Below are 27,875 nucleotides of genomic sequence, written 5' to 3' on the forward strand. Positions count from 1 at the left end.
TTGTTGATTCCTTCCCCACTGGATCAGCTGCTGCTTCTTACTTTTGGATTTTATTTTAGATAGTGACACACCCACTTTAGTCTCTGTGCCAGTAGGGGGGCTTTGTGGGTGAGATTCAACCACACTCTGTGTGATGAGTCAGTAAATACAGTCAAAGACGTGCAAATTGACCCCGCTGTCAGTAGGTGGCACTTGCTTGGAAGAACAAGCTGTGGTGTTGTTTTTGGATCCTGTAACCAGCTTTTGTTCCTCTGGAGAGGCACTCTAGTGTCTCAGGTAGTGGGTGGTGCCCTGGGGCTTCCAGGTGTGTCCTTATTCTCTACCTCAGCAGGGGCAGGTAGTGGAGTGAGGCTGGGCAGGGCTGGCTTGGTGAGCCTTCCCTCAAGCTCCACAAATGGTGTTACCAGGAGTCAAATGTCTGTTCTTTGCTGCTGGCCAAAGCTGCCAGGGAGAGGCTGAAATGGCCTCACTCAGCCAAAAAGTTTGTGTGTAGACGTGGGGCTGTCTGAGACCTGTAGTCTGGAGCAGGCCTCACTCCTTTCCATCCTCCCCTATTCCATGGTTTTTCTTGGGAATCTGCTGGCAGGCTGGGCCTCAAGCTAGTGGAGCTCCCCTGACTGTGATTCAAGCCAGGAGGTTCCTTACCCAGGATCATGGCCTGAGCTGGGAGCATGGCCGTCCGTGAGGTGAGCATTGCCCCTCAAGCACACTGCAGCTAGGACCCACTGTGATCTGCCCCTGAAGGCACACACATTTCAGTAGACTAGTTCACAAATATCCCTTCTGTGCCCCTGGGCAATGCAATTGAGACCTGGGTATATGGGATCTGGCCTGTAAGCCTTTCCCCGAGGCCCAGGAGATCAATCCTTGATCCTGCAAGGGAAAATAATGCTGGTCTCAAGTCACTCATGGGGTCCCCAAGCTGGATCAAGGTCTCTCTTTCTTGAGGTTTGACCTGCTCTGCTGGAGTCACCAAGCAAGTGGCACCAGGGAGGGCTGGCAGGTAGGAAGCTCACAGTCTGAGTACCCCTCAATCCACTGCAAAGCCCCAAAAGGAAAGATCCCATTCCCTATGGATGCTTCTGGTTGGTGGATAAATTGTCACTGTAGGCAGCTTCGGATAGGGAGGGAAAGGGAAGAATGAAGCAATATGATGCCTGCTGATGGGTCTGGTCTGTGAGGCAGGATGTGCCCTGAGGGAGTTGGAGCCTGATGCCCTGTCCAAAAGAGGCTCACTGCTCACTGGAGGTGGCCATCTCTGGGCTAATGTTGGCAGGTCTCTCCAAGAGCTCAGGAACCACCAGCAGTCCAAGATGCAAGGGAGGGGAACGATCCTTGTCACTGGTCTCCAAGCCTCTGGGGGTTTAGAACCTGCCAATGCCTTTTTCCTTCCATTTCTGCTCCACAACCCCTTCCTGTGGAGTCTCCTGTAGCCCTCCTTCCTACCTTCATCTGATCTATGTTTGTCTGCCTGTTTTTTTTTTTTTTTTTTTTCACTTTCATCTAAAATATTTCCTTCTTGCAGGGACACTCTGGCTGGAGGTGTTTCTTGTCCACCATCTTGCGTCATATTTTCCCAGATTTTTAATGTGATAAAACATTGCATAACTGTCTTACTTTTAATAATGATATTTATATTAGAAAGTTAGAAAGTCATTTACAAAAGTTCTGATTTTGTTAATGTAGCATGAGAAACTAACATCTGCCTTTAGATATTTTTCCTGTTTTCTTTAACTCTAATTCTAATTTGCATGTGCTCAGAAATAGTTAAGCATGTCCAAGTAAGAACAGCTAACGGCATGGAAACAATCTGCATATTTTCCTAGCTTGGATCTAGGTACAATATTTTTGTATAGTCTTCCAGTGAACCCAAATGCCCACCTATGAACAATATCTTTTTCCCTCCTCAAATTGTGCAATTTACCTCCAATTGTACAATTTATATACAGACTCAAGTTGCAGAATATAAACAACTGAAAGATACTCTGAATAGGATTCCAAGCTTTCGAAAACCTGATCGAGCAGAGCAGCAAAATATTACCCAGGTGGCACATTCTCCACCAAGTTACAACACGGCAAGGGGGATACCAACCAGAGAGCCACAAGAGGTAAGAAGCATGAACTGGTAACCGATATTGGATCACTTTCCCTGTTGAGCAGCCCCAACGTAGCCTGCTCTCAATATTGCCAACTTTCTCTACAGAGCAGTGGTTCTCAAATTTTAGTTTAATATATATCAGCATCCCCAGTTGGCTTGTTAAAATGCAGATAGCTGGGCCTCAGCCCCAGAGTTTCTTATTTTGTTAATATGGATTGGGGCCTGAGGACTTGCATTTCTAACTGATTCACCTGGTCTGGGCAGCAAGCACACTTTGAGAACTACTGCTGTAGTGTTTTCTGGGAAAGCGTTCACTGGCTTTGTCTTTATTCATGTGGGTTTATTCGTCTTAAATTTGCTGTAGTGCCTGAGGCTTTCAAGGTTGGTTTGTTTGGGGGTGGGGAGCAAGTAGGGTGAGAAAGTGAAATGATCATGATGATATGTGACAATCAGCTCACGCAAATATTAACGCTGATAATGCATTTGAACTTGGTGCAGTGCTAGGTCCATGCAGAGCACACCAAAATTGATATTAAAAGACCTATAGAACACTGCCAGGGGTGTGAGTGCTAGTCTCATCATATTTTTTTCTATACCTATTCTTTGTAAAAATTAAGCCTTGCTTTAGAATATCTCATAAGTGGAACATCAAAAATAGTATCACCCTTCTTATTAGTTCTTACAAAGTTGTTTTTGCAATCAAATGTGTCATAAAAAATGGGAAAAATGATTCTCTCTCCTCCTGGCACAGTTGTTTTTAACAATAAGTGTTTCAGAAGACTAGGCTCCAAGTTACCATCTTATGGGAATAATTAAGTTAATGTGAGTGGACTTCATATATGAGCATCTTCACTCTGTTCGGGGTATTCTTCACAGACAGGTTCATAGTCCTCATGGACTCTCTTGTTCCTCTCTGGACTTCATATAGCTATGACTAGCTTAAGGAAGCATGACCAGATCACTGGCCTGGCAGTTGGTTCTATTCTCTACCCTTGTTGGACTGCTAGTTTACTGAATTAATCTTCCAATGATTCAGAGCTTCAGTTTTTCCATCTGTGAGGTGGACATAGTAGTTATCTGCTCTAACCTTCCTCACAGGGATATTATCAAGATAAATGACAGGTGTTTGAAAGCACTTAGAGAAATATTTCCAGTTAGAGAAATATTTATAGAAATATTTCCAGTAAAGCCTGGGCAGTATTATGTCAAACATACCAGACAGGTGAGGACATTGGTAAAATGTTCATCTACAGAAGTTGTCTCAGATGTCTGAGAAAGGACTTTTCTACCCAGTTTATTATTAATATTTATACAGTCCTGTTTTACAGTTTATAATTATCATGTTTGATAATTATATCTGGGATAATTAAAGAATGGGGTTCTACATTTATTTCGAGTATGAGAGAGCAGTCTAACAAAAGAAGCTATATTTTTTCTGATAAAAAAGGTTAGGAAGGGAAAAGGGATGACAGATTTTTCTATCAACATTTTGTCATCTCCTTCCCCCTATTTTCTGAGTGATGCAGTTCATATAGAGATATCTGAAACTTGCAGGGAAAAATGATTTGAGTCAACCAGTTTTAGAAGAGGAATATTCTACAAAAAGACATTTCTTTTTTCTATTCAGAGTTTTCTGTATTAACAATATAATATTTACAGAAAACTCCTTCTGGTTTACAAAGGAGTCTACTTTAATATATTAGGAATATTTTATTGTATCTTGTGTAATGGGCACTATTTTTCAATAATGTGGAAGTCCATTAGTAATGGCATTCTCTTTTTTTAAATTAGTAAACCAAACTAATAAAAAATAAACCCAACTCCTCCTCAATTCGATATATTATCCTTCTTTGTTCAAATAATTATTGAAAACAAAATTTACATAGCAGAAAAGTATGTAATCACTGATGTTTGAGATTTTTTTCTTTTTTATTCTAAGAGAAAACAGAGGTTAGATTACTTTAGAGGGAAGGATTTAATTCTGAGATGTGGTTACTTATAGGCTTTACTTTACAGGTAATTTACTGTATTTTTTCTGAGATGAAGTTTTGCTTATATTGTCTCTATTTTATAGGTGAGATTACAGAATGAGAAAAATTAAGTGACTCTGTTGGAGCCATATTTTTCAGCCAGGACTATATATATTTCTAGGCAACCATTTATGTTGTAGCCCCATAAACATGGTAATGAAGAAATTATAGCAGTACCTTTGAAATAGAAAAACGTCATTTTCAGTGATGTGCTTGGCCTAGGTGTCTCGAAATAATGCCGTGTGGCAGAAGCATGAAGCGATTCCTGGAAGAACAGAAGAAACGCAACCTTATCCTCCCACCTATAGGGAGGTAGCATTCCAGGCTCCAGCAGAGCTGAACCACCAAGAAGCAGAACCCAGAGAGCCTGAGGAGCATCAGGTGGAAGAAGAGCACCGGAAGGCCCTGGAAGAGGAGGAAATGGAGCAGGTTGGGCAAGCTGAACATCTTGAGGAGGAACATGATCCATCCCCAGAGGAACAGGATCGGGAGTGGAAAGAACATCACGAACAAAAAGAAGAAGCCAACCTTCTGGAAGGGCATGCTCATGCAGAGGTACAAGGTCACCCACTTCAAGTCTACTGGGACGGGGAAGATGGCTTTATTTTTAAATATTTTTTTAAAAACCTCACCATACATTACAACCTCTAAACATAAAAATTGAGTTATTTCACTAAATATTATATATACGTATTTAACTTTTCTATTGTAATGTTAATAGCATAGCTACTTGCATACCTCAGAAAGATGAAAGGCAACAAGAGAAAGGGCTGCTGGTATTCTTCTCTGTGTCACTAATGCATACTCAGAGAGACTCAGCTCCACATCCCTTTAACAGAGTAGAACAGGTGAGCACGAGATCGGGCACCTTCCCAATGTGTGCTCAGGGCCTGTCTTGAGCATCCCGAAGCAGAGAAAAGTCTCCGTTTCTATGATCAAGGGTCACCCCTTCATCTCAGGGAAGCAGAGTTTTAAGAATTAACTGTATCAGATTTTTTTTTAATCAGAAGATACTATCTTCTCACCCATTCTTAGTTTCTTTGAATAAAATTGGTTCTCTGCTTTTCCACTATAATCTGGAGTTTGATTTTTTTTGTTTTGGATTTCCATAGCCTGGTGTTGGTATATGTATTACTAGAGTTAATTGGCATCCCTAGGTCTCATGGAAAAAGCCTTAGCCACAGCTTCAGGTTGCAAGTTGCCCGATTAGTGTGAGGTTACCAAGTGCCTGCTTATATCAGGGCCTTGTGAATCTAAATTTAATTACAGTTTGAAACTGATTTCTTCTGTTGTGCCTTCCATTCCACTTGAGAAGGGAGCTCATTGAAAATCTGCCTCAGTGCCAACAGATCGGGAAGATCAGTTGCTAAAAGAATCTAAGAGGCAGGGGTGGTTCAGAGAAAGTTGGGGAATGGGAGGTCTTGGCTTTTATATATAATCTCAGTTCACCTGACAAATGGGTGTTAATAAACCAGCCCTGCCTCCTGAGTTTTCCACAAGAAACAAATGAAGGTGAATCCCAGAGGAGCTAGCTGACTTTCTCTTGCTCAGCACCCACTCTTTTGCCCTAGGTGTACCCTTCATCCAAGCCGGTTGCCAAATTCCAATCGCCCTATGAGGAGCAGCTGGAACAGCAGAGACTGGCAGCGCGGCGGGCCGAGGAGGCCCAGCGACTGCGGGAACACCAGGAGGCTTTGCACCAGCAGAGGCTGCAGGAACACTTGTTACGGCAGCAGCACCAGCAGCAGCAGCAGCAGCAGCTGGCGAGAGCAGTGGCCCTGCAGAGGCAGGCGATGCGTGAGGAGGGCCAGCAGTCCCACCAGGAGCATCTTCGGTAGCCTTCCCTGCCCATGAGCGTAGATAGCCCCTGCTCTGGTTTCTAAAAGCCACTTTATGTATTTGTGACCCTTGAGATTGAGGGGCTCATATTGCTTATATAACCGAGGTAGGATGACTACTTGAGAATTAAATATAAAATATTTAATTTTAAAAATAATATTTTTTTTCTGCTTAAAAGTGATAGTTTAAGTCTGCAAATAGCCTAGCAGGCTTTGTGCTAACTTTTTTTTTTTTATCACCAAATGATATTTTGCCTTTTTAAGGGATCTTTTGAAAGTGTACCTGGAACCTAACTGTACATAAAAGTTTTTAAAAATGTTTTTATGACTTTTCAAAAAATGTTGAAAATCGTGTTTATTGCTCTCTTTAAAGATAACTGACCTATGTCAAACCGTTCCTCTTAATTTCATTGAATTTATGTAATGTTTGTGTCCCTTGTAGGGAGCAGGGTCGTTATGATGCCATGGATAATGACATCGTTCAGGGAGCGGAGGACCAGGGAATCCAAGAAGAGGAAGGAGGTGGTGAGACTTCTTAGATGTTAAATGTTTTAATAAAATTACTTGGTAATATTATATAATATCGATGAGCTATGTGTGTACCTAAGTGCGAAGAAGATTTGTGAATCGTGTGTCTTTTGTTGTTGTTGCATTTTTCTTAATCCTCCTAAAGAGTGCACGCTGGTAGTGAAAATTGCTCAAGATAATCTCTTTCCTCTCTAACACTTTCCCCATAATTTAAGCTTCTTCTATATAAAATAGTTATTTCTGACAAATTATCATAGGATTATTAAGCTTTAGGAAACTTCCACATTTTCTCCTTACCTTGTAAGTCTTTAAGGCATCATTGCCTTAAATATTTTTTCAAATTAAGTCAATAGTAGCTTTTATTTATGGCAATAATCTAGCATGTAATTTATCAAATATTGCTTACCATGATAATAGAACCAAAAGATAGCTAACTGTCTTTGCTGGCACCACTAACACGTAGACGTGTATCCTTTTCTAAAAAGAGTCTAAAGGAAAGTGATTATACAAACTCCCTCAATAGCCTGTTGTGATAGTTTATAGCCTTTGGAGTCAAAAAATTGTTTTTCTTATGTCCCCTCTGTGGCACCTTAAGCTTTTTTGTTGTATTATCAGTAAGACTAGAGAATAGTTTGTTCCCTTCTTTATTTAGTAAATCTCTTTGTGCACTTGAAGTTTAATGGTAAGTTACCTGGTACCATTGCTAAATACTCTCCATATATTTAACTTTTCTTCTTATACCTTATTTTTAAAAGTGATTTGTCCTGCTCCTTGTGTGGTCTTACAATTCTCTTTATCTAATTTTTTCAAAGAGCACAAGTAAGTGTCCGTGCGAGTATATATATGTGCTGTATTTGTGCCATGACAGTCTGGTCTTCAGCATTACCATATCAGAAAACATGCAAAGGGCTGTATTTATTTTTGAGCTCCACAGATGGGGTTGTTCTTTCTTTCATTTCCTGAAACATTATCAATTTCTTCTTTTGGAACCTTGCTATTTCCTCTGATATTATGAAAAATTAGTTGATTATTTTAACAATGTCCGGTTGACTGGGCTTTCTTTTATTGAGGAAGTTTTAATTGTTGTCTTTTTACATAATAGAGGGGAAATTTGCACCCTCTGTTATAAATATTTGTTTTAGAAGGTTGGAGAGGAATCACTTGCCCGTGCCATCTCTTTAAACACACAGTCTGGGAAAAGGACATAAATTTATTCAGAAAAGCCAAGACATAAGACTTATGCTGAGTTAGTGGAGGTGGAGAAGAGATTGGGTGTTAGAGTGTCTAGGAAAGTCCACTGGTAGCTTTTCCTTGAATTGGAAAGGAAGACTCCTATTTGATTTGTTTTGGACTGATTTTAGTTCCTTTGATTTGCTAGCCTATGAAAGAGACAACCAGCACCAAGATGAAGCAGAAGGAGACCCAGGTAACAGACACGAGCCTCATGAACAAGGTCCCCAAGAAGCCGATCCGGAATCTGAGGCAGATGTAAGTGTCCTCTCTTCTGGTCCTGATGATTGGAAACTCGCGAGGTGGGCAGGAAACTTGAAAGTTTGCCTGACACCAGCCTCTGGCCCCAGATATGTCTGTTACTTCACCAGCACAGAAGGAAGGTGGCTTGCATAATTACATATGAGCAGTGTTTCTAACTGTAAACCATGGTGTATGTGTGTGATGAGACTGGGTTAAATGTTGCTCTGAGGAAAAGAATCACAGGATTTTTCCTCTGATGGCTTTTCAATTAATAAATTGAAAACCTAGAAAAGGAAAATTGAGAGGCACTGGAATATGTAGTAACTCTGGGGTTGAGGGAGGTGAAAGTCAAGTGTGGAAGTTGGAGGGGGGACCAGTAAAGGAAATTAACCTTTCCTAAGTAGGTTGGGCAGCCTGCTAGGGCTGTAGGGATGTTGTGTGACTCTGTAATCTCCCCAAAGTCCCGTAACTGTTTTAATAAATACAAGGATAAGGATGTAGGGTTTGAGATATAGAAAGAGTTGTTCAGGTATCAATTTTAGAATATAAATAGGCAGAGACTTAATAACAAGCATTGTTTTTTGTGTTTACCAAAAAAGGACAGAGCCCCCCAGTTCAGCTGTGTGGTCTGGAGCCTTGGCCCTGCCTGTAAGTGAGGCAAGCAGATGTTGAGTGAGCCTGTTGTGTGTATGTGTAGAAGGCTTGTACAAGTTACTTTAGCTGCCCATCATCTTTTGCTAGTAAATCAACCACCATGTTTATAACATTCAGTCCGTGCTATCATATGGGCCCTGTTTATGTTGATCCAGTGGATTGAAAGGAGGATCCATGTCCTTCCTTGATAATCATCGAGAGAGGTTTCCTGCTAGCTGCTTAAAGCTCCCACGAGGGAAGCGGCGTTTCCACTTAACTTGCACTGAGGTGTGGCGGAACACCTTTCCCTTCCATCCCCTGCTTCAGCATTTTGGAAAATATGCTCCAGGGAACCCTAGCCCCGAAATATTTTCAAGAAAGAGCCAGAACTTGAGAGCAGGTGTGTATGAGAGCGAGAACATGAGTGTGCAAAAGCCTGTGCGCCTGCATGAGAGGGATGGGGTAGGAAGGTGAGTATCCAGTCGCTTATTTGGGAACTTCTGTAGGCTTTGATCATTGACATATGATCCCTTACTTTCCTATCATGTTTATTTGTTCTGGGGAACACACTGGGAGACACTGGCCTTTCTACCTTGCCTTCTTTTAATTAGAAATTGTTAACCCCACTTGTCCCTCTCTTTGTCTTGTCTGATGTCTTATTTGAGTGTAACAGCCGTGCCTGTTAACCCATCCTTATTACCTGATTGGAGTTGGGCTAGTGTTTACATTTTTAAGAACTTTTACAAAAGATATTTGGTACTTTTTAAAAACAGAATGTGTTACTTTTTCCTGTATTTCCACACAAATTATTGATAATGCACCAAAGGAAATTCATATGACAAGAGATTGTGGAAAAAATAGAGTTCAGAGTGGAGGTGATGATTTGTCCCTATCTATATTCCTGAGAAAAGTATCATTTGCACTTGAATGAAGTTTATGGCCAAGGATGTGCTGACAGTAGATCAGAGGAGACTGTAGTGAGCTCTTGAACATGTTCAAGGCTCTGGAGTGAACTGAAGTAGAATCTGGTCTGGAGAATGCTGATAGAGACTAAATCCTCCTCTGTGGCTTCAGCGTCTCGTGGAAGCATTTACGACTTTAGCAAATGTCCTGTTATGACCTGGGAGAGACTGGGGAAGCTCCTAGCAAGCATCCCCATTCCTGCTCAGTTCAGGCTCTAAAATCTGAATCTGAATATTAGAACATGTATTATTTGGAAAGTGCTTAGGGAGCTTAAGTGGAAAATTGAAATAATTCTGAAGTCGATAATGTGTGAAGGGCATTTGTTGAACATAATAACTGAGAAGTATTTGGGAGGAGTGATAGGGAAGTGTTGCCAAAAATTGGGTAGCTCAGTTCTTTTTTCCTCCCATTCATGCCAGTTCAACATCTCTCCCTGTCATGGTAGTGTTTGTTAATGAAGAAATTTGATCCCCATTAGAAATTGACCATTTACTTTTGAGTTAGCCCTTTTCTCGTCTCCTTTTCAGGTCTTCTTCATGAGTCCTTTCTGTTGTGGGCCTTCTTTCCCTTCAACTACTTTTCACCTGCTTACGTGTTAAAAATTGCTTGCACAGGGAAGTTTGTATAACAATCAACGTAGCAGTGAAAGGAGTTACTATTTGCCCATCTAAATCTCACATCTAACTTAGTATTGATTTTTTTTTTTTTTTGCCTACTTGGTCCTCTGACTTTTATTAGGTATTTTTCTTGTCTATTTAGTTATGCTCACATTACTTGTGTCAGTAGAGTTTTGAGGACTTTTTTGAAATCGCTTGCAGAAAAGAAGTGTTATTTGTACTTCATTCTGACTCATCAACCTCTGACAAATAAGCAGGAGTTTTCTGTTTGACAGTGAGATGCTTGATACTTGTGAATCTTGGCAAGGATAGATCTAAACAATCCAGTGAAGGGCGATTTCATTTTCTGCCAGCGTGTGGCCTTTCAAACGAAATTAAACTTGATCCTCAGTTTTGAAGTAGTGGTTGTTTTTTATTAAACTTTTACAGAGGGCAGTTGTAGAGGATGTAAACCCAGCAGATGACCCTAATAATCAAGGTGAAGATGAATTTGAGGAAGCTGAGCAAGTGAGAGAAGAAAATTTGCCAGATGAAAATGAAGAGCAAAAACAAAGCAATCAAAAGCAAGACAATGCAGAAATGGAGGAACATTTGGTGGTAAGCAGCTGCCACTACGAAGGGTGGATTTAGCTGGGGTATTTTAATAAATGCCTGATTTATGTAAAAGGTTAATCATAATCTACACTGGCAGAAGGCTTGCCACTTTGGTCGTTTTAGGTCATTATACACAATGATATGCCTGCACTCAGAAAGAGAGAGAGGGTAACAGACAGTCCCAGCTTTGTGTTGGAAATGATTATTCATCACTTCCTGGCCACAGATGCACTCATTGAAAGTGCACTTTTCATGGTGGCATGCTTATTCTTTGTCTCAGAGTACTGCAAAAGGCATCTCCAATGTACAGTAACATGAGCCTCCCCTTTTGTTTCAACAGATGGCAGGAAATCCAGACCAGCAGGAGGATAATGTTGATGAACAATACCAGGAAGAGGGCGAAGAGGAGGTAGTAAACTGAATGCAGGAGACTGATCAAATTGCTTGGTCTGTCACAGTAACCTTAAACAAACATCAGCAGTATTGACTTTGACATGACTTCTATAGAAATGCTCAGGAAGACTTAAGCAGTATAAGAAAGGGTGATTTAAAGGGGAGATGGCCCATGGCAGTGGAGACATTTGGTTAGAAGATAACAAAAGCAGAGTAATTGAATCTATCCCTCTGGTTCTCACTAGAATTGTTTTTTGTTTTTTTGTTTTTTTTTTCTTTTCAATTGAGACAGAGTCTTGCTATGTTGCCCAAGCTGGTTTGAAACTCCCAGGCTCAAGTGATCCTCCAACCTCAGCCTCCTGAGTAGTTGGGATTACAGGCATGTGCCGCCACACCTAGCTTCACCAGACATTTTGAATTAAGAAGACATTTGGATTTTTAGGAATTGTAGACTTAGATTTATGTGATGTTTTGTAAGAGTATTTTCTCCAGACTCCCTCTGTACATTGAGGGTATCTGGACTGACCTCTGTCACCTGCTATGTGGATATCTTCCCAGTGCCCACCTCACAGGGTTACCCCACAGTGTCCATTGAAGTCCACTTAACACCCTGTAAATATCTTTGTAAATTGTACTTTCCTTCTGGCCTCTTCTCTCATAACAATTCAGTATTTTGATTAAATTTAACAATAAAGAGAAGGAAAAATATGTGAAGAGCTCAGTTGAATAAAATGCATTAGGGTGAAATTTCTTAACATTTCATTTCAGTTTGCTTTTTACTATAAACTTCTGGCATGTTATTATTAATTAGGTTTATGTAGCATCTATCATGGTGCCATGTTCCTGTTATTAATTGGTGAGTGCTGTAACCAGTTTGTCACAGCCCTATACTGTGTGGACAGCTGCAATACTTGGGAGAGTAAGATATGGATTAAGCCAAGACCCCATGCTTAGTCTCTTTGTGGACCAGAAAAAAATTCCCAAATTAGAGCCTCGTTTCAGAGCCGCTTCTCAGCCAAATGTCTTGCAAATGTGTGGCTTTGTCCATAAGGCAAACCTCATGAGAGGATGGACATATGGCAGAGTGAACAGACAGACCCCACAACTGGGGATCCTGCACAGAAAGCACGTGCTATGTGCTCACACAATGGTTCCCTAGGCTAGGTCTGCCTAGGGCTAGGTCTGCTTTCTTGTCCTTACTGCTTTTCTCGGCTTTTCAGAGCTAATGCTAACATTTTGCTTATACCAGAAAAATAGAAAAGGATGTTGCTCTTTAAGGCCACTGGCAACATCTAGTCACATGTATTGTAACTGGCTTGATCTTTTTATTCTTTCTCTTTTCTCATCCTAATCAAGACCCTGGCTATCTCATCAGAAAGAGAACATTAGAGAAACTAGCAGCCTTGAATATTAAGACATTTGGCAAGAAAAAGATAATCACCAGGGCTTCTCTTGTAACAGGATGTCTAGACTAATATTACTTTGTTTTATTATGTCAGATACTGGGAATCTTTGAAGGATTAAAAGAGAAAAGGTTCACCTTGGCTTCTTTAAAAATTTAGAAGGGTAAACATAAAATTTTAATCAGTGTTTGCTGATTCTTTTTCACTTCTATATTATGATCAGTTAAAGTAAAGGAGTGAAATCCTGAGATCCAACAGAATCAAGGATAGAAAGAAAAGAAAGACAGAAAGGCACAAGGCAAGGAGACACAGCGACAAGGCAGAGGAGGTTGTGCTGGCTCAGCACTGTCCTACACCCGGCAGCTGCCCTCACTCCGCTGCTACTCCCCTGTGAAGTCTGCTGAACTGACAGGGCTCTTTTCCTCCTGCTGCACCTAGCTCCAGATCCTGATTCTCTTTCCCTAGTTGCCTGCCCAGAATTTGTATGGCTGTGTTTGTGTCCCCATTTATTTAACTCCTTGCATAGGCTCCACGTTGCCACCCCGCCGTCTTTTAGAACTGTTGCCATGTGAGCTCCCAGTGGAAGCCCCGCATGCCTTTCTTCTTCCTGGTGTACATTTTGTCTCTGCCCCCTGAGTGTCCCTTGTTCAGGCTGTGTTGTATTTTTGTGGTCCTTTCTGATTACTTATTGCATCTTCCCACCTTTTCCATTATTCCCAGGTCTTCTTTTGAAAGGTTCCCAAATACCATTTAAGCACTAGTAATAGAGATGAATCACTGTCAGTGACTGCAGCAAAATAGGAAAACAAAAGGGAATGTAGTAGTAGGTAGAAACACATATTGTGTTGTTGATAAGTTTGTATGATAGGAGACAACATTTGTATGGAATTGTGCATTTTTTTTTAATCTCCATTAACCTCAGAGTCTTCCAGCTGCCACAGCTAAGCAGTGGGATGCAAGCCTGTTGCTGCTTTCAGTTCCCCTCCCTTCCATCCCACTCAGACTTACTTCTGTGAGCATTTGCTCCTAGGGAGGAATTGCATCTTGCCAGGGCTACACCTGTTCAGAGGTACATCACATCTGACTTAGAGACTTGACCTCTAAGAATAGAGGACCCCAAACAAGTATGATTTAGGAAATTTGCACTACCCTGTCTTCTTAAGTGTAGCAGTATTATCTAACACATAAAAATGATCATTGTTAATAAGCATTCCTTGTTTATTGTTTGGGATTATTAGAGTGAAAGGCATTCATAGCGTGATTTCTTCCTCATTTTGCTTACATTCCAGATATTTTACCACTAATGAGTAAAGAAGGTAAGTTATGACATTGCCAAAAAGTGCTGTGTATGCTTTAAAATTATTGAATTTTTCAAAAAAATATAGATTAAATGACTGCTTGGAAAATGTGAGTGCCTTAATTTCCCCAGAGTAACTGAAAACATGGATCTGAGCACTCAGGAGAGAGCAAGCTCAAGGTCTTTGTCCACTGTCAGTGGCCAACTGTGTACACACACCTTACACAGGACTGCCAGTGTGTGGATCACCATGGCAGGAAGCTTTCGAGTGGCAGAAATTCCCATATTAAGCATTACTCAGCAAGCAAGTCCATCACCATAGCTAATGTTGCTGAAGCCCTTTTGTTTGTCACATTCCATCCACCTCTTGGATCCTAGCATTCTTGACTACTAGAGGTTCAGCCTTCTGGTTCTGGCTCATCCCATAACATCTTAGATATATGAAGGAAAGGTGTTATTACCAGGGACAGGGTAGCTAGCCAAAGCCCATCGTAGACTCTGTTTTGTTTTGATCATTTATTAAAGTTTGTCTCATCACATAGGGCTCATTTCTAAAATGCCTAAAACATTAGATTTCAAAGGATAAAAATGAGTAATGAGGAACAGTATTGGGCATTCTTTGACAAAGTATTATGTCAGCAGGATACTAAAGAGGCGTTAGGTGATAGATATAATTGGTGGGCCTACATTATGAAAAAATAGCATTTAACTTCTGGTTATTAGTCTAAGCATATTTGAAAGATTAATTAGAAACTTTATATCATTTTATTCCTTTTCAGTAATGCCTTTAAGATGACTTTCAATTATTTTTGCCTGAAATGTGAATAATTTATTACTAAAACAATATATATCTAAGAGCCTATTCTTTATTTGTCTGGAAAATTTTTTAAAATTTCATTTGTGGATTCCCTAAATTAAAGAGTAATTTTAATCAGTGATTTTCAAATACGATTATATAGACAACTGGTAAGTAAGCAAAATTTTCTGCAGTAGATCCCAAGAATAGAGAAGAAACATTTGATAAAAGAGTGGTTATCTCACTAGCCAGAGACCTTCTTAACCCAGCATCCATTGCTACTCAAGGAAGTTGTTCTCAGTCTTTGCTGTGACTAAGGATCACCTTGAAGAGTCTGTGACAAATACAAATCCTTGGACCAGACCTTACACTTGGAGATTTTGATCGTACCTGTTGTGGAATCTAGGAATCAAAGTTCTTCATAAGCCCCTCCACCCCCACTAGCCCATCCCCAGCTGATGCTGATGTTTCAGGATTGCACTATTTAGAAAAATAGTCCTAGAACATATAGCTATGGATGGACTTTCAGAAGTCTGAAACTCCTACCTGTGTATCTATGCCCATTTGCTAAAGACTTGCATAGCAAAGTCTTAAAGGGCTTCCCAACCACATATGCACACAGAAAATTAAAGATCATCGACTTTTACCCAACCCTTTTATTTAACAGATAAGAAATTTGAGCTTCAGAGAGGTTAGTTAAATTTTTGAAGGTTATACAACTTGTTATTTATTGTTAGAAACATGATTAGAGCCTACCAAGGTCTAATTTAAAAGGCCATTGTAATTAATTAAGTGTACTAGGCATGGTAACTATAGTTAGAGTTTTTTTATAGAAATCAGTGAATGCATAAAGAATGATGGAACTAGAAAGCCACCATTTTTTGTAACCCCTAAGTAAAGTAATTGATTTAAGCAACAATTATCAAAGGATGATGTCACTAGATGAACAGAGGTCAAGCAACTTAACCATGGAGGGGTCAAGCTGCCTCCCTCTGAGCTCACTATCTAACTTTAGCCTTAACTGAATGTGGGACAAACAAATGCATGTGCCTGCTGATGTGATAAAAATATGAAATATACAGCATCACCTCTGAAATACCCTTGCTTTTTTAATTGAACCTGAATTCATTCAAACCTTTAAGCTAATTTCCATTTATACGAAATGTGAGGCTAGCGGAATGAGTTAAGTGATACCAGAAAGAAGTATATCCAGACTTTGGGCCATTTTACAGGACAGCAAATCCGTATCATTAAGGAAAAAAGAGGAAAGTGAAACCCATGTTATGTGTAGCCTTTCTTTAGATCATCATTAGAACAAACTGACTATAAATAGACTTTATTAAGACAATGAGAAAAATGTTAAGTATGGTCTAGACATCATATGATACATGAACTTACTAGTTTTATCAATAATAACAGTATAATGGTTATATAAGAACATGTCCATTGTTTTTAGATATGTATAAACATATGTGGGGATAAAATTACAAATATTGAAAAGGTTTTAGAATAATTCAGTGGAAAAAATAGAAAAGTTATAGATGATGCAAGTGTGGCAATATTAAGATAACTTTTGAAACTTGATGATAAGGCTATAAGGGGTTATTGAATGATTTTCTTTATTCACATATGCTTGAAGATTTTCGTAACAACAATTGACCTTATTGTTTTACAGCCAGAAAAGTTGTAAAGCCAAGATTTTAGTTCAGGTTTACCTGACTCCATAGTATTAATACATGATAGGAATTGCCAGAGTAGAGGGTGCAGTCTATTTCGTAAGTAAAGTTTTATCAGAACAGACACATACCTATTTGTTTACATATTGTCTATTGCCGTTTTTGTGCTACAGTGGTAGAGTTGTATAGTTGCGACAGAGACCTTATGGCCCAGAAAGCCTAAACATGTACTGCCTGTCCCTTCATAGAAAAAATTTGCCCACCCCTGATTTATATATTCTTTCTACCATACTGCGGAGTCTCAAGGCAATTCTTTTCCACTCTCAACTAAACCATGTTTAATGTTCATAAATAATATATTTTCATTACTAAGAATATAGAAGACATGTCTTTGTCAATTGACACACTTCAGCAATTTAATGATGTTTCAATTAGACCTTAATTATCTGAAATAAGAGCTTCATTTTTCATCCCAATGTCCTGTGGAATGTTACTGTGAGGTTCTGTGACTTTGGGTAGAAGAAATTTCATGGACCACTGATAGAGCTGTGAGGTGAAACATGGTATCTTCAGCTGACTCCACCAGGAAATGTGAATACAAAAATGCTCAATGCCTCAGTCCTCAAAATATATTTATTTGGTACCAGTGTAGTTTAGGGGCTCTGGATCCAGCTGATATTGGGCTGGTTAGAGGAGGTTCACAAAGGCTTGATTCTGTCTAGGGCATCTTTTTTTTTTTTTTTTTTTTTTTTTTTTTTTTTTTTATGGTGATTCTGGTGATGGATGTCTAGGGCATCTTTAAGGAGTCATCTTTGTAGGGTCCTGACAGGCCAAGTTCTGTAGTTCATTCTTGTCTCACCTGGGCTGGATATGTTGAAGCAGCACTCAATTTGTTTCTCCTTAATTATAGTACCTACATGCTTTCTGTCCCTTGTCCATTTCTCAGATTTTTCAACAACTGTCCCCCACACCCCAAAATAATTATGTAATTTTTGTTATTCAAGAGGATTTACTCTTATAATGTGACCCTAGAAGAGATCAGGCTTTCCTTTGGTACCAGGACACTACATTATGCTTAACTGATCAGTAGTTTTTCAACTGACTTAAACCTTTTGGCATAAGTATGGTTTTCAAAATAGTTAACAATTTAGAAAATCTTTTACCCTCTATGTCTGTGAGGTATGATCACTAAATAGAGATTACTTAGCAAAAATATTCAGATGCATTCTTTGGTTTACATTTTGAGGTAAATAATTGGGATCAATGAAAGAGTAACAATAGTGCATATAAAGAAAAACTACTGAGAATAAAGGAATCGAGAAAAAAAAAAAAAGAAAAACTACTGAAAACAAAAAAGTCATGTTAGAACCTTAAAGAGAAATAGGTATTTGAGGCAGTGTAAATAACTATTTCGTAAAGAAATTGAAATGCTTGTACTCTGTTTTCTAGATATATTAGCCAGAGAAACTTGTTCTTGTAGAATAGATACATCAATTTTCTACTATCTTGCATATAGATAGTAAGTAATGTCTATTATTTTGTGCCTTTAAAAAGGAGAATTCTTCCATTAATTTATTTATTCATTAATTCAACAATATTTATTAAGTAATTCCAATATGCTTGGTATGCATCTAGGCATTGAAGATTTTAAACTAAATAAGACAGGCATTCCTGTCTTCACAGAACTTACAATCTGTAAGATCTTTTAGATTTCTATAGTTCTCCCATTTGGAAAAGGGGAATTTTTTAAATTTTATAAGCTGAAGTTTTTCAGATGTTATACTTTAAATGTTAACCCTTAGTCAAAGGAATTAGAAGTTCAAACACAAAAGTCCTAAATTCAGAATAAATTACATTGATTTTTGTAATATGTATATTATATATTTCTTCATACCTAATAGATAAGTCAAACATTTGACTTTTATGTTTTTACAGATTTATTTTTAGTTTAATTTTGTTTCTGCTATTTTGAATAAATTTTTTGGAAATAAAAATGTGATATTGCAAGTGTTTAAATGATAAAAGTGTCATACAGTATCTATGGTTTGTTTTAGGTTCAGGAAGATTTGACTGAAGAGAAAAAAAGGGAACTAGAGCATAATGCTGAAGAGACCTATGGTGAAAATGATGAAAATGTATGTGTAGGATATATTGTATATTTCTGTTGAGCACTTGGATGTGTGTGAGTGTGTGTACACGTGTGTAGGAGACATGTATGTCTACCTGGGATAGGCACCCATGGGTAATGATACCAAGAAGGTGCTACTGAATTTAACAGGCCCACCTAGAATTAGGAAAAGTTGTGACAACATGAAGATTAAGAGGGACAGTAGCATTGTTGCCTTTAGGATAATTTTTCTTCACTTATTTTGTTTCTCCAAAAATGAGTAACTTTACAGGAAGGAATTATTTATCACTAACTCTATGCCCTATCTCTTAGTTTTTCGTTTTTCTTTTAATTTTAAGACTGATGATAAAAACAATGATAGAGAAGAGCAAGAAGCTCGAGATGACAACCGCCCCAAAGGCCAAGAAGAACACTATGAGGAGGAGGAAGAGGAGGAAGAAGACGGGGCTGCTGTTGCTGAGAAATCACACCGAAGAGCTGAAATGTAGCCGTGCCCAATTTCCAGACAGTGCTCAGCCAACAGATTCTTTTCAAGCTGCTCAAAAATAAATCTGCCTACTGAACTCTAGGATATTTAATTACAACAAATTAAGAATTTAGACTTTTTAAAAATTTTTGTATTAGAAATGCTCATACATTTATATGAATATATTTTGATAACTTAGGTTAGAGCTTCTTTTATATTCAAGCTAAACATGAACAAGAAGAAAAACAATAAAGTAAACCTTAGGCTCTGAATCTCTTTTTTTTATACATTATGTGATGTTGGAAAGAGCATTGATTTTGTATATGTTTCCACTTGTTATCTTTCTGTCTTCTAATAGTTTCCAGGGGTTCTGTTGTTTGCCTTTGATAAAATATGGGATTTAAAAACAGGGAGTACTGCAAAATGCTGTGCAAACTTCAAGGAAAATGGCCAGTTTACTAATTGCTGTCTTTCCGAAGTTCTTATGTATAGTTCTGATAGAGTTTTCACCAGTCTCTATTATGCCTGGAATGAGATCCGTGTACAGAGTGACATACAGTTGGAAAGCCATTTTGTTGCAGAGTAAAGACATTGTTTGTCAGACTTTTTGGATCAGTTAGAAAAATGTTTGGCATTACTTAAAATCACAGCTGTTCTGCTTGAGAGGAATTGAATTTAAAAAGGAGGTAGAGCTGAAACTCATGGTAGTATCGTGGACTTAATCAGATTTTTTCAGTGTTCAAACCAGGTATGGACACATGAACATATTAGCCTTTTTGAAGGACTGGTGACTTGTTCAAAAACTAATTTAATGTGTATGTGTGGTGTTTTCTATGTGAGCACCCATTCTCAACATTTTTTTTTCTGAAGTCACTGAGGGTTATAACTGTTTCAGTGTCTAGTTCCTTCCAGTACTGTATATTTCCCCTTTAAACTCTGTGCCTCAATATATAATCACTTTGACGACGAGTATGAATATGAAGGCATACCAAACTCTACAATAAAATTATTTTTCAAAACTATATGGTGAAAAATATATGGTGATACGATAGACCCTCATGATTTTTCTGTTTTCTAGGATTGGGTCTGCTTTTTTGCTTATGTGCTGGCATTTTAATGATTATGAATTATAATGAATTTCTTAAAATAAGAAAATTAAATATCAAAAATTTCTCTTGGAATAGAGACATTTCAGTTGCAAGCATAAAGATTTTTAAATATATAGGATTAGGTTATATAATTCATGTGTGTGGTTTTATAATAAAACTCTCAAATTAATAAAAAATTCATTTTTTACCATTATATGAATGTAATTTTATTTTTTAATAACCACACTCATGTATGGTTTTGATTATCTCAGTTGAGTGACTGTGTGTATGCATAGGAATGTTTTGTTCAAATGTATTTTGAATTTGCAATAATCATAAGTCAAATCTTACCCTTATGTATAAAAAAACCCTTTATGTAATGTAAAATGTATAATATTGTACATAATATTCAGAATACAATTATTTTGGTAAACTAGTTTGTATTTTTAATGTCCTAGTTGTGGTATTTAATTATTTGAACCATATTGAAACTTGGTAATAGTAAATAAAGCTATAAAAAAGCAAGTGGTAAATCTTTTAAAGTATGTGATTTCTTATTAGTTTCTGATCTTTTAACATTCTTTAGTTCTTTTTCATAAAAAGAAAAATTTTAAGAAGTACTGATGTAAATTAATGAGTTATAAAATTGCTTTCCTAACCTACTTCTATTTTCTTAATCTTTCTCTACTTGATTGACATGTGTATCCCCACCCTCCCCATTCCTAAAGAAAAAGCTAAAACTTTTTATTTGCGCTAGTTCTGGGGGAAGAAAACACACACACACAAAAGCTGTTAAATCCCCCTAGGAAAGCAGCCATTACAAACCATTATACTCTACGTGTAACACCGAGTTATAAGACCATTTTAACTCATGTTTAGAGAACTAATCAGCCTGAGCTGATCTATTAATATATTAATGAGGCAAGCAGAAATAAAATGTCACTTGTATTTATCCTGCCGATTGGTCTATGACTGGTACAACCAATAAGTGAAAGGCTTGGTACCAGTGACAGGATCAGAAGGGGAAAAAGGCACATTTTTTAGTAACGAGTACAGTGGGACACACAAAAAAAACCTAGTACAAATGTAATGACTGGTTATTTGCGAGAGTGGTTTGGAAAAGATCTAGGACTGAGAGCATAATCTTAGCCACGTGTGCCAGTGACTTACTTTTATAAAGGGAAACTATTGGCATGAACTGAATGCCTTCATAGCACAAGAAGTGTGTGAATAGGATTCCGTTAATCCCCACAGTACTCCCTTAAAGTTGATGGAATCCCCTTCTCACAATCAAAGAACTTTGTCTTCTGGAGCATTTGATGTTGTTAAACTGTTTTGAGTTCTTCATTTTGCTATTGCTTTTGTTTTTAGTTGTTTCATTGCTGTGTGGTACATCCATATTATGGCACATTGCACAGCCATTGAAAGAGTGAATTAAATCCATTTCTATTTCTGAATCCCTTTCCTGTGGCTTCTGTTGTACTGTCTTCCCCTAGCTATTTTCTTCCCATCCTGACTACTCTTTCAGTCTTTTTTGCAGGTTGCTTTTCACCTACCTGCCCCTTACATATCAGTGTTTGTTAGGTTTTGTGCTGAAGGTCTTTTCTCCATTTAACCCTCTTCCCACCCATGTGTTATATACATGTTTCAAATCCATTTTCTCAGCCTACCTTTCTACATCCCATCCTACCTCAAATTCATAATTTTCAATACTGAATGTGCTGCCTTCACCACCTAAAACTTGCTTCTTTTTCTGGGTTCTATGTCTCAATTCACTAAGTTTCCAAAAACAGAAACGTAAAATTTGTCCTTGATTTTATCTTTTCTCCCTGTGGCTGTTAGCAAAATATCTTCAGATTTGCCCACGTTTCTCCATCCCCACTATCTTGGTTCCAACTCCTGTTAACTTTCACCTAGACCAGTGGTCCCCAACCTTTTTGGCACTGGGGACCAGCTTCATTGAAGACAGTCCTTCCATGGTGAGGGCGGGGGTTGGGCGTGGGGTGTCCGGGATGACCCAAGTGCACCACATTATGCGGTCAAACCTCTCTGCTAATGACAATCTCGCAGCTGCTCCTCAGCACCAGCACCACCGTCCCAGCTCCACCCTATATCGTCAGGCACCAGACTCTCACAAGGACCAAGCAACCTTGATCCCTCTCGTGGGTCCACAGTAGGGTTGGCCTCCTGTGAGAATCCAGTGCCAGGTTGATTTGACAGGAAGCAGAGCCCATGCGGTGATGCCAACGATGGGGAGTGGTGGCAAACACAGGTGAAGCCTCCCCAGCCCGCAGCCCACCTCACCATGAGGCCCTGGGCTCCCAACAAGCTGCAGACTACACTGGCCTGCAGCCCAGGAGTTGGGGACTACAGACCTAGGCTATTATAACTCTTCCCTAACTCATTTCCACATTACACTTTCCTGCCAATCCCTAAAATCTGTACCAGTGTGATTTTTCTAGCGATAACACTGCACCACCCTATTACAAAATTGTATTTAACAAATTGCCTTTGCACATAGGAAAAACTCCAGACCTCTTAACATGACTTACATAATTCTTCATGATATGGCTCCATTTTACCTCTTCAGCCTTGTAACTTTAATATTTAGCCATTATAATGTGATTCATCTTTGTCAAGCACATTCCTCTCCTAATGTCTTGGTAGCCTGCCTTGACCATTTTTGGATGGGAAATTGACTTTAGCAGAGTCAATAATACTACCCCATCTCCTTGGAAAAAGTGCTTGATACATGATAGGTACTTGGCCCGGATACACCAATTTGATTCCTTCCTTGGGATTTTTTGTTGGAAGGCAATCCCTCCATGGTGTTTCTACACAACTTGCCACAGCTTTTATCCTTGCCTATCTTTTCAATGATATTTGCATAGGAAACAGCCTTGGGAGCTAGAGATATCTCCCTGTGGGTCAGAAGGCAGATTTGTTTACTAACTTAGGTAATAAAGAGAATGCCTTCCTTCAGGGAAAGTTCGGACAGCTTTGCTATCAGCCGCTTTGTAAGATGAAAGTGTCAAAGATCAGGGGTCCTCAGCCATGACACAGCCCACTGTGTGTGCGGCATCCACTGGACTGTTCCACATTATACCCGTGACACTTGGAAACCAAGGGGAGCAGATGTGAATGTGAAACTCATGCTGCCTCCTGTGCTGTTGGAAATGAAGTCGTTTGTCTCTGTTATAGCAGTCTAGTGCCTACCGCCAGCAGCCGTGAAACAAGCAGCCTAACTTCTAAGTTGTAAGGTGGGTCAAATCTTATACCTTGCACAATTCTTGACATGTTTTCAGGTTGGAGCACATGGAAAATAGCACTTCTCTTTTCTCTCCAATGGCAAAACAACTGTGTAATAAATTCAGGGCTTCTCATGTCCATTTACTTAGTAATGTGGAAAAATTGTCTATAAAAGTAAAGAATAAACCTAAGCCATAAAAAGAAGCAAAATCACAGGCAGAGATGAAGAGTGTGGTGGCATTTTTCCAGCCCCTATATCTTGCCACTCCTGATGCCAACCAAATCTATCCATAGGTTGGTTAATGAGCTAATAAAATATAAAATCATTTTTATTTGACCAGTTGGAAATGGATTTCTGTCACGTGCCACCTGAAGATACCTGACTAATATCTAAATAATAGTCAATTCCTTCAAGTCATCATGTTCTTGTATCTTGGTATATTTGCTACCTACTTTCCCCAGAAATGCTGGGCAACAACTCTGATTGATACTCCTTTCCTGTGCCTAGTGGATTGCTTTGAATCTCACCTTAGATACCAATTCCCCTGGGAAGGGCCCACCTCCCACTCAACCCACCCTTAAGTCTAAGTTGCATACTTTTGTATTCTCTTACAGCATCTATATTATCCATTTCATGTCACAGTATATCGAAGCAGTCTATAAGCTCGTCTATACTCTCTTTGACATACATATTCTGACAGGGTTCAGACCATATTTCTCTCATTCACTGTTGTATTCCAATCACTGACATATAGTAGATCTTCAATAAATATTTATTAAATGAATATCTTATAGACCTCATCTATAAAAGGAGAATATTGATTATTTCGAGATGATACAACAAATAAATGGCAAAGCTAGGAATTCTTCCCAGCTGAATCTGATTCAACCATTAATTCCAAATACATCCAGGATTGTTTGAATCATTGTTCAGTGTCACATTGTGAGTTTCATATAATAAAAAGGTGATATTAAATTTTTCAGAAACAAATATTAAGAGAGTCAAAAAGTAAGGGAAGGTTCAGTCATAGGATCTTGGGGAGGAACCAAGAAATTGGAATTATGTGACCTAAAAAAGAGTCAAAGGAAGCCATTACATTGTATGTTTGTCTTCTTTGAAGCATCAACTGTAGCATACAGAATAATGAATTTCTTGAGAAAAAGTGAATAGAGTTGTGAAATCTAGAGAGATCTTCAAATTAGAATACATTTAATAATTAATTATGATTCATAAGAGGCCTGCCTAAGCTGAGGAATAGATACAATATCCTCTTCGAAATTCCTTGGATCTCGTGACTGTCATAGTAGGGCCAGATGATGTGGTGGAGTAGGCTAGATGTTAGATGTTCATGTTCCGGTTTTTTTTTTTTTTTTTTGTCTGCATACCTCTATTGCTCCTCTGCGTCTCCTCCTTTGTAGCAGGCCCTGAAACCACAGGAGTGGACCAACCTGAGCTGGCCCAATCCTGGTAACCCATCTGGTAGGCCATGGTGATTGATGAAGGAAAGGGAATATGGCCCAAAGGAGCCCTTTGGCCTCTCATTTTGGGATTCCCACAGTGAGGCTGGATAAGAGAAATGTTCTCTGGCTGTTTTGGAGATGGGTGAAGTACATCAGGAGCTGCCAAGAGGTGGATGCCTCACCACATGGATAAAGCCCAGTTGTGGCAGGAAAGAATGATGCCCACACAGAAAAAGAAGCAGGAATGGAGCGGAAGAGGAGGGGGGAAGGAAGGTGGGGAAAGGAGAGAAAAAGAAAGCAAATGGTGTTCAAACTTCCAGGTACTACCTTTTTTTGTTAATTATTATTATTTTTTTTTATTTCAGAGTATTATGGGAATACAAATGCTTTGGTTACATAAATTCCCTATGCATGACCCAAAAAGTGTGCCCATATACAGGAGAGTGTGCACCACATCTCTTATGTGTGGATTTACCCATCCCCTCCTTCCCCCTCCCACCCTGGCTGACACCCAAGGAATGTTACTTCCCATATGTGCACATTAGTGTTGATAAATCAGTACCAATTTAATGGTGAGTACATGTGGTGTTTGTGGGTGAGAATCACCCACACCCTCTATGATTGAGTCAGTAAATCCTGTAACAAGCGTGCAAATTGACCTCCCTGTCAGTGGGTGATGTTTGCTGGAGGGAGCAAGTTACACTGTTGTTTTTGAATCCTGTGACCAGCTCTAGTGCCTCAGAAGACCTCTAATGGCCCAGGTGGTGGGGGTGGTGGGTGGGGCCCTGGAAGTTCCAGGTGAGTTCTTTGTTCTCCACCACAGCAGAGGTGGGTGGGGTTAGATTGGGTGAGCCTGACCTCAAGCTTCACAAATACTGGCAAGAGATATGCAGGAATCAAAGGTCTGTTCCCTACCTCTGGGCAAGGCCTCTCAGGAGGGGCTGAAGTGCACGCACTCAACCAGAAAGTCTCTGTGTAGAAGTGGGCTGTCTGAGAGCACAATCAAGCAGTCTAGAGAAGGCCTTGCTCCTTTCAACCCTCTCCTATTTCTCAGTTTCTTCTGGGCCTCTGCCTGAGGTCAGGCCCTCAAGTCAGCCAAGCTCCCCAATGACTGTGGTGTAGGTGTAGGTTCTCTGCCCAGGATCCTGGCCTGAGCTGGTGGCACGGTCCTCCCATGGGAGGATGGGTGCCCCACTAGCAAATTGTATCTAAGACCCATGCTGTGCTCTCCCCCCAGTCTGCCCCTGCAGGCACACACATTTCCTGAGACTAGTTCACAAATATCCCCTCAGTGCTATGGGCCCTACAATTGAGACCTGGGTGTGTGGGATCCAGCCTGTGGGCTTGTCCCCAGAGCCCCAGAGATTAATCCCTGGCCATTCCAGGGAGAAGGATGTTGGTCCCATGTCAGCCACAGGGTGCTCAAAGTAGTTCGATGTCCCTCTGCCTCAGGGCCTATCTTGCTCTAATGGGGCTGGCAGGCAAGCAGCAGCAGGGAGGACTGGCAGGCAAGCAGCAGCAGGGAGGACTGGCAGGCAGGGAGCTCACAGTCTGAACACCCCTCAGTCCACTGCAAGACCCCAAAAGTAAAGGCCTGAGCCTCACTGTAGGGCAGAGGAATTTGTAGGACAGAGGAAGGGCAGAGGAATTCTTCTACTTGTCGGGAATTCACTTGGGTGGGGCAATGAGCTAACGGCAAACCTTTGCTTCTGGTCATTGCTTGCTTGCTACACCGCTGTAAGGGGAATTATGGGATGAGGTCATTGAAGCACGGACAACTGGCCTATCAGGCAATAGAGGGCAACCAACCCGCCAATTATTTCAAAAGGCAGTAGTGGGCAACCAATCATTTTAAAGGTCAACGCATGATCCCATGCGTAGTCGGCTTGTGCGCAGCTTGTGCACCATGGGGATAAAAGGCATGCCGTTGTTCTGGTCGGGGTCCTTGCCTGTGGGAGTGGCCACTGCGTTGGTGCTCTGGGGCTTGGACCCTGGCTAGCCAGAAAATAAACCTCCTCTTGTGTGATTGCATCCTCGATGTCTCTGCTTTTCTGTCCGGTGGGGCTGTGGAAGGTCGGTCTCTAACACACTACCTGTGGCAACCTCTGTGTGATGGCTCAATTTTCTCTCTCTGCAGCTATGGAGGTGTAGTGGAAAGGGAGAAAAAGAGTCTGGGTGGAGGAAAGTCCACCCTCTGGTCATCACCAATTCTCTTCCTAGGAAGCATCCACCCAGAATGACCAGGCTTTGGAGTCATGCATAATACCCTGGGACGCACTGGACCCTGTGGCTCCTGCAGTCTGGGTCAGAATTGAGAAATGTCTGCATGGGAATGAGAAAGGTAGAAACTAGAGAGTTGAAGCCCCTGGGAGAGGACAAAGGCACCCAGTAGGTAGAGAAGCGATATGGTGCCTGCTGTCTGGCTCAGGTCTGTGGGATGATAAGCATGGGGGAGGGGGGCTGGGAGCCTGGTGCTCTTTTTGCATGCAGCTCCCCACTCACTGGTAGCAGCACTCTGTGGACTTGTGTGGGCAAAACTCTCCAGCTGCTCAGGAGCATGCAGATGGTGGGCTGACCCAACCTGGATGTGGGTTAAGGGCCCAGGAGGCAGGAAATAGCTGGGGCCTGGAGGGCAGGCAGGCTTGGGTTGAGCACAAGGGTCCTGCAGATGCAGGTCAGACAAGTAGAGGATGCAGCTCTCCTTGCCCCTCCCAGAGCCCAATGAAGTGGCTGCCCAAGACCTCTCAGCACAGAGCCTGCTGTGCCTGTGCCCCCCCACTAGAGCCCCTGAGCCGAGACTGGGGTGGAGCCAGAAACCGAGCTTCCAATCAGGTTCTCCAAGCAGAGGGCCCTGAAGATGGTGACTGACCAAACCTGGAAAGTGGGGCTCAAGGCCAGGCAGGCAGGAGGCTGCTAGGACCTGGAGGGCAGGCTTGGATGAGTAGGCTGCAGTGTGCTTCTTTAGGCACAGGGGTCTCAGAACCCACCAAAGTGATTGCCCAGAGCCTCCCAGATCAGCACCCACCTCTCTCTCACCAATCCTTGTGCCCTGGTCCCACAGAGCTCCTGGGGTGAAGTGTCTGGCTCCAAATTCCAGAGAACGGCTCAGGGAAGCTGCACATTAGTCCAGTCCCCTCCCTAACT

General features: G+C 40.4%; 1 protein-coding gene across 5 annotated transcripts in view; it reads left to right on the forward strand.

The window, feature by feature from the left end:
- GOLIM4 (golgi integral membrane protein 4) overlaps positions 1 to 20,546 on the forward strand; it is an 82,880-nt gene extending 62,334 nt beyond the window's left edge. For 2 of the 5 annotated variants that reach the window (XM_012779217.2, XM_012779220.2), the window contains 9 exons: positions 1,950 to 2,108; positions 4,351 to 4,683; positions 5,700 to 5,962; positions 6,409 to 6,488; positions 7,873 to 7,982; positions 10,610 to 10,777; positions 11,115 to 11,183; positions 18,394 to 18,474; positions 18,806 to 20,546. In XM_012779217.2, the coding sequence (XP_012634671.1) occupies positions 1,950 to 2,108; positions 4,351 to 4,683; positions 5,700 to 5,962; positions 6,409 to 6,488; positions 7,873 to 7,982; positions 10,610 to 10,777; positions 11,115 to 11,183; positions 18,394 to 18,474; positions 18,806 to 18,955 (1,413 nt within the window). In that variant the 3' untranslated portion in view covers positions 18,956 to 20,546. Of the gene's footprint in view, positions 1 to 1,949; positions 2,109 to 4,350; positions 4,684 to 5,699; positions 5,963 to 6,408; positions 6,492 to 7,872; positions 7,983 to 10,609; positions 10,778 to 11,114; positions 11,184 to 18,393; positions 18,475 to 18,805 lie in introns of all 5 variants that reach the window. The other 3 variants (XM_012779219.3, XM_012779216.3, XM_012779218.3) reach the window with 2 other exon arrangements.
- The last annotated feature ends 7,329 nt before the right edge of the window (positions 20,547 to 27,875 follow it).

This window comes from Microcebus murinus, chromosome 1, assembly GCF_040939455.1.
Source record: "Microcebus murinus isolate Inina chromosome 1, M.murinus_Inina_mat1.0, whole genome shotgun sequence".
Classification (NCBI taxonomy): domain Eukaryota; kingdom Metazoa; phylum Chordata; class Mammalia; order Primates; family Cheirogaleidae; genus Microcebus; species Microcebus murinus.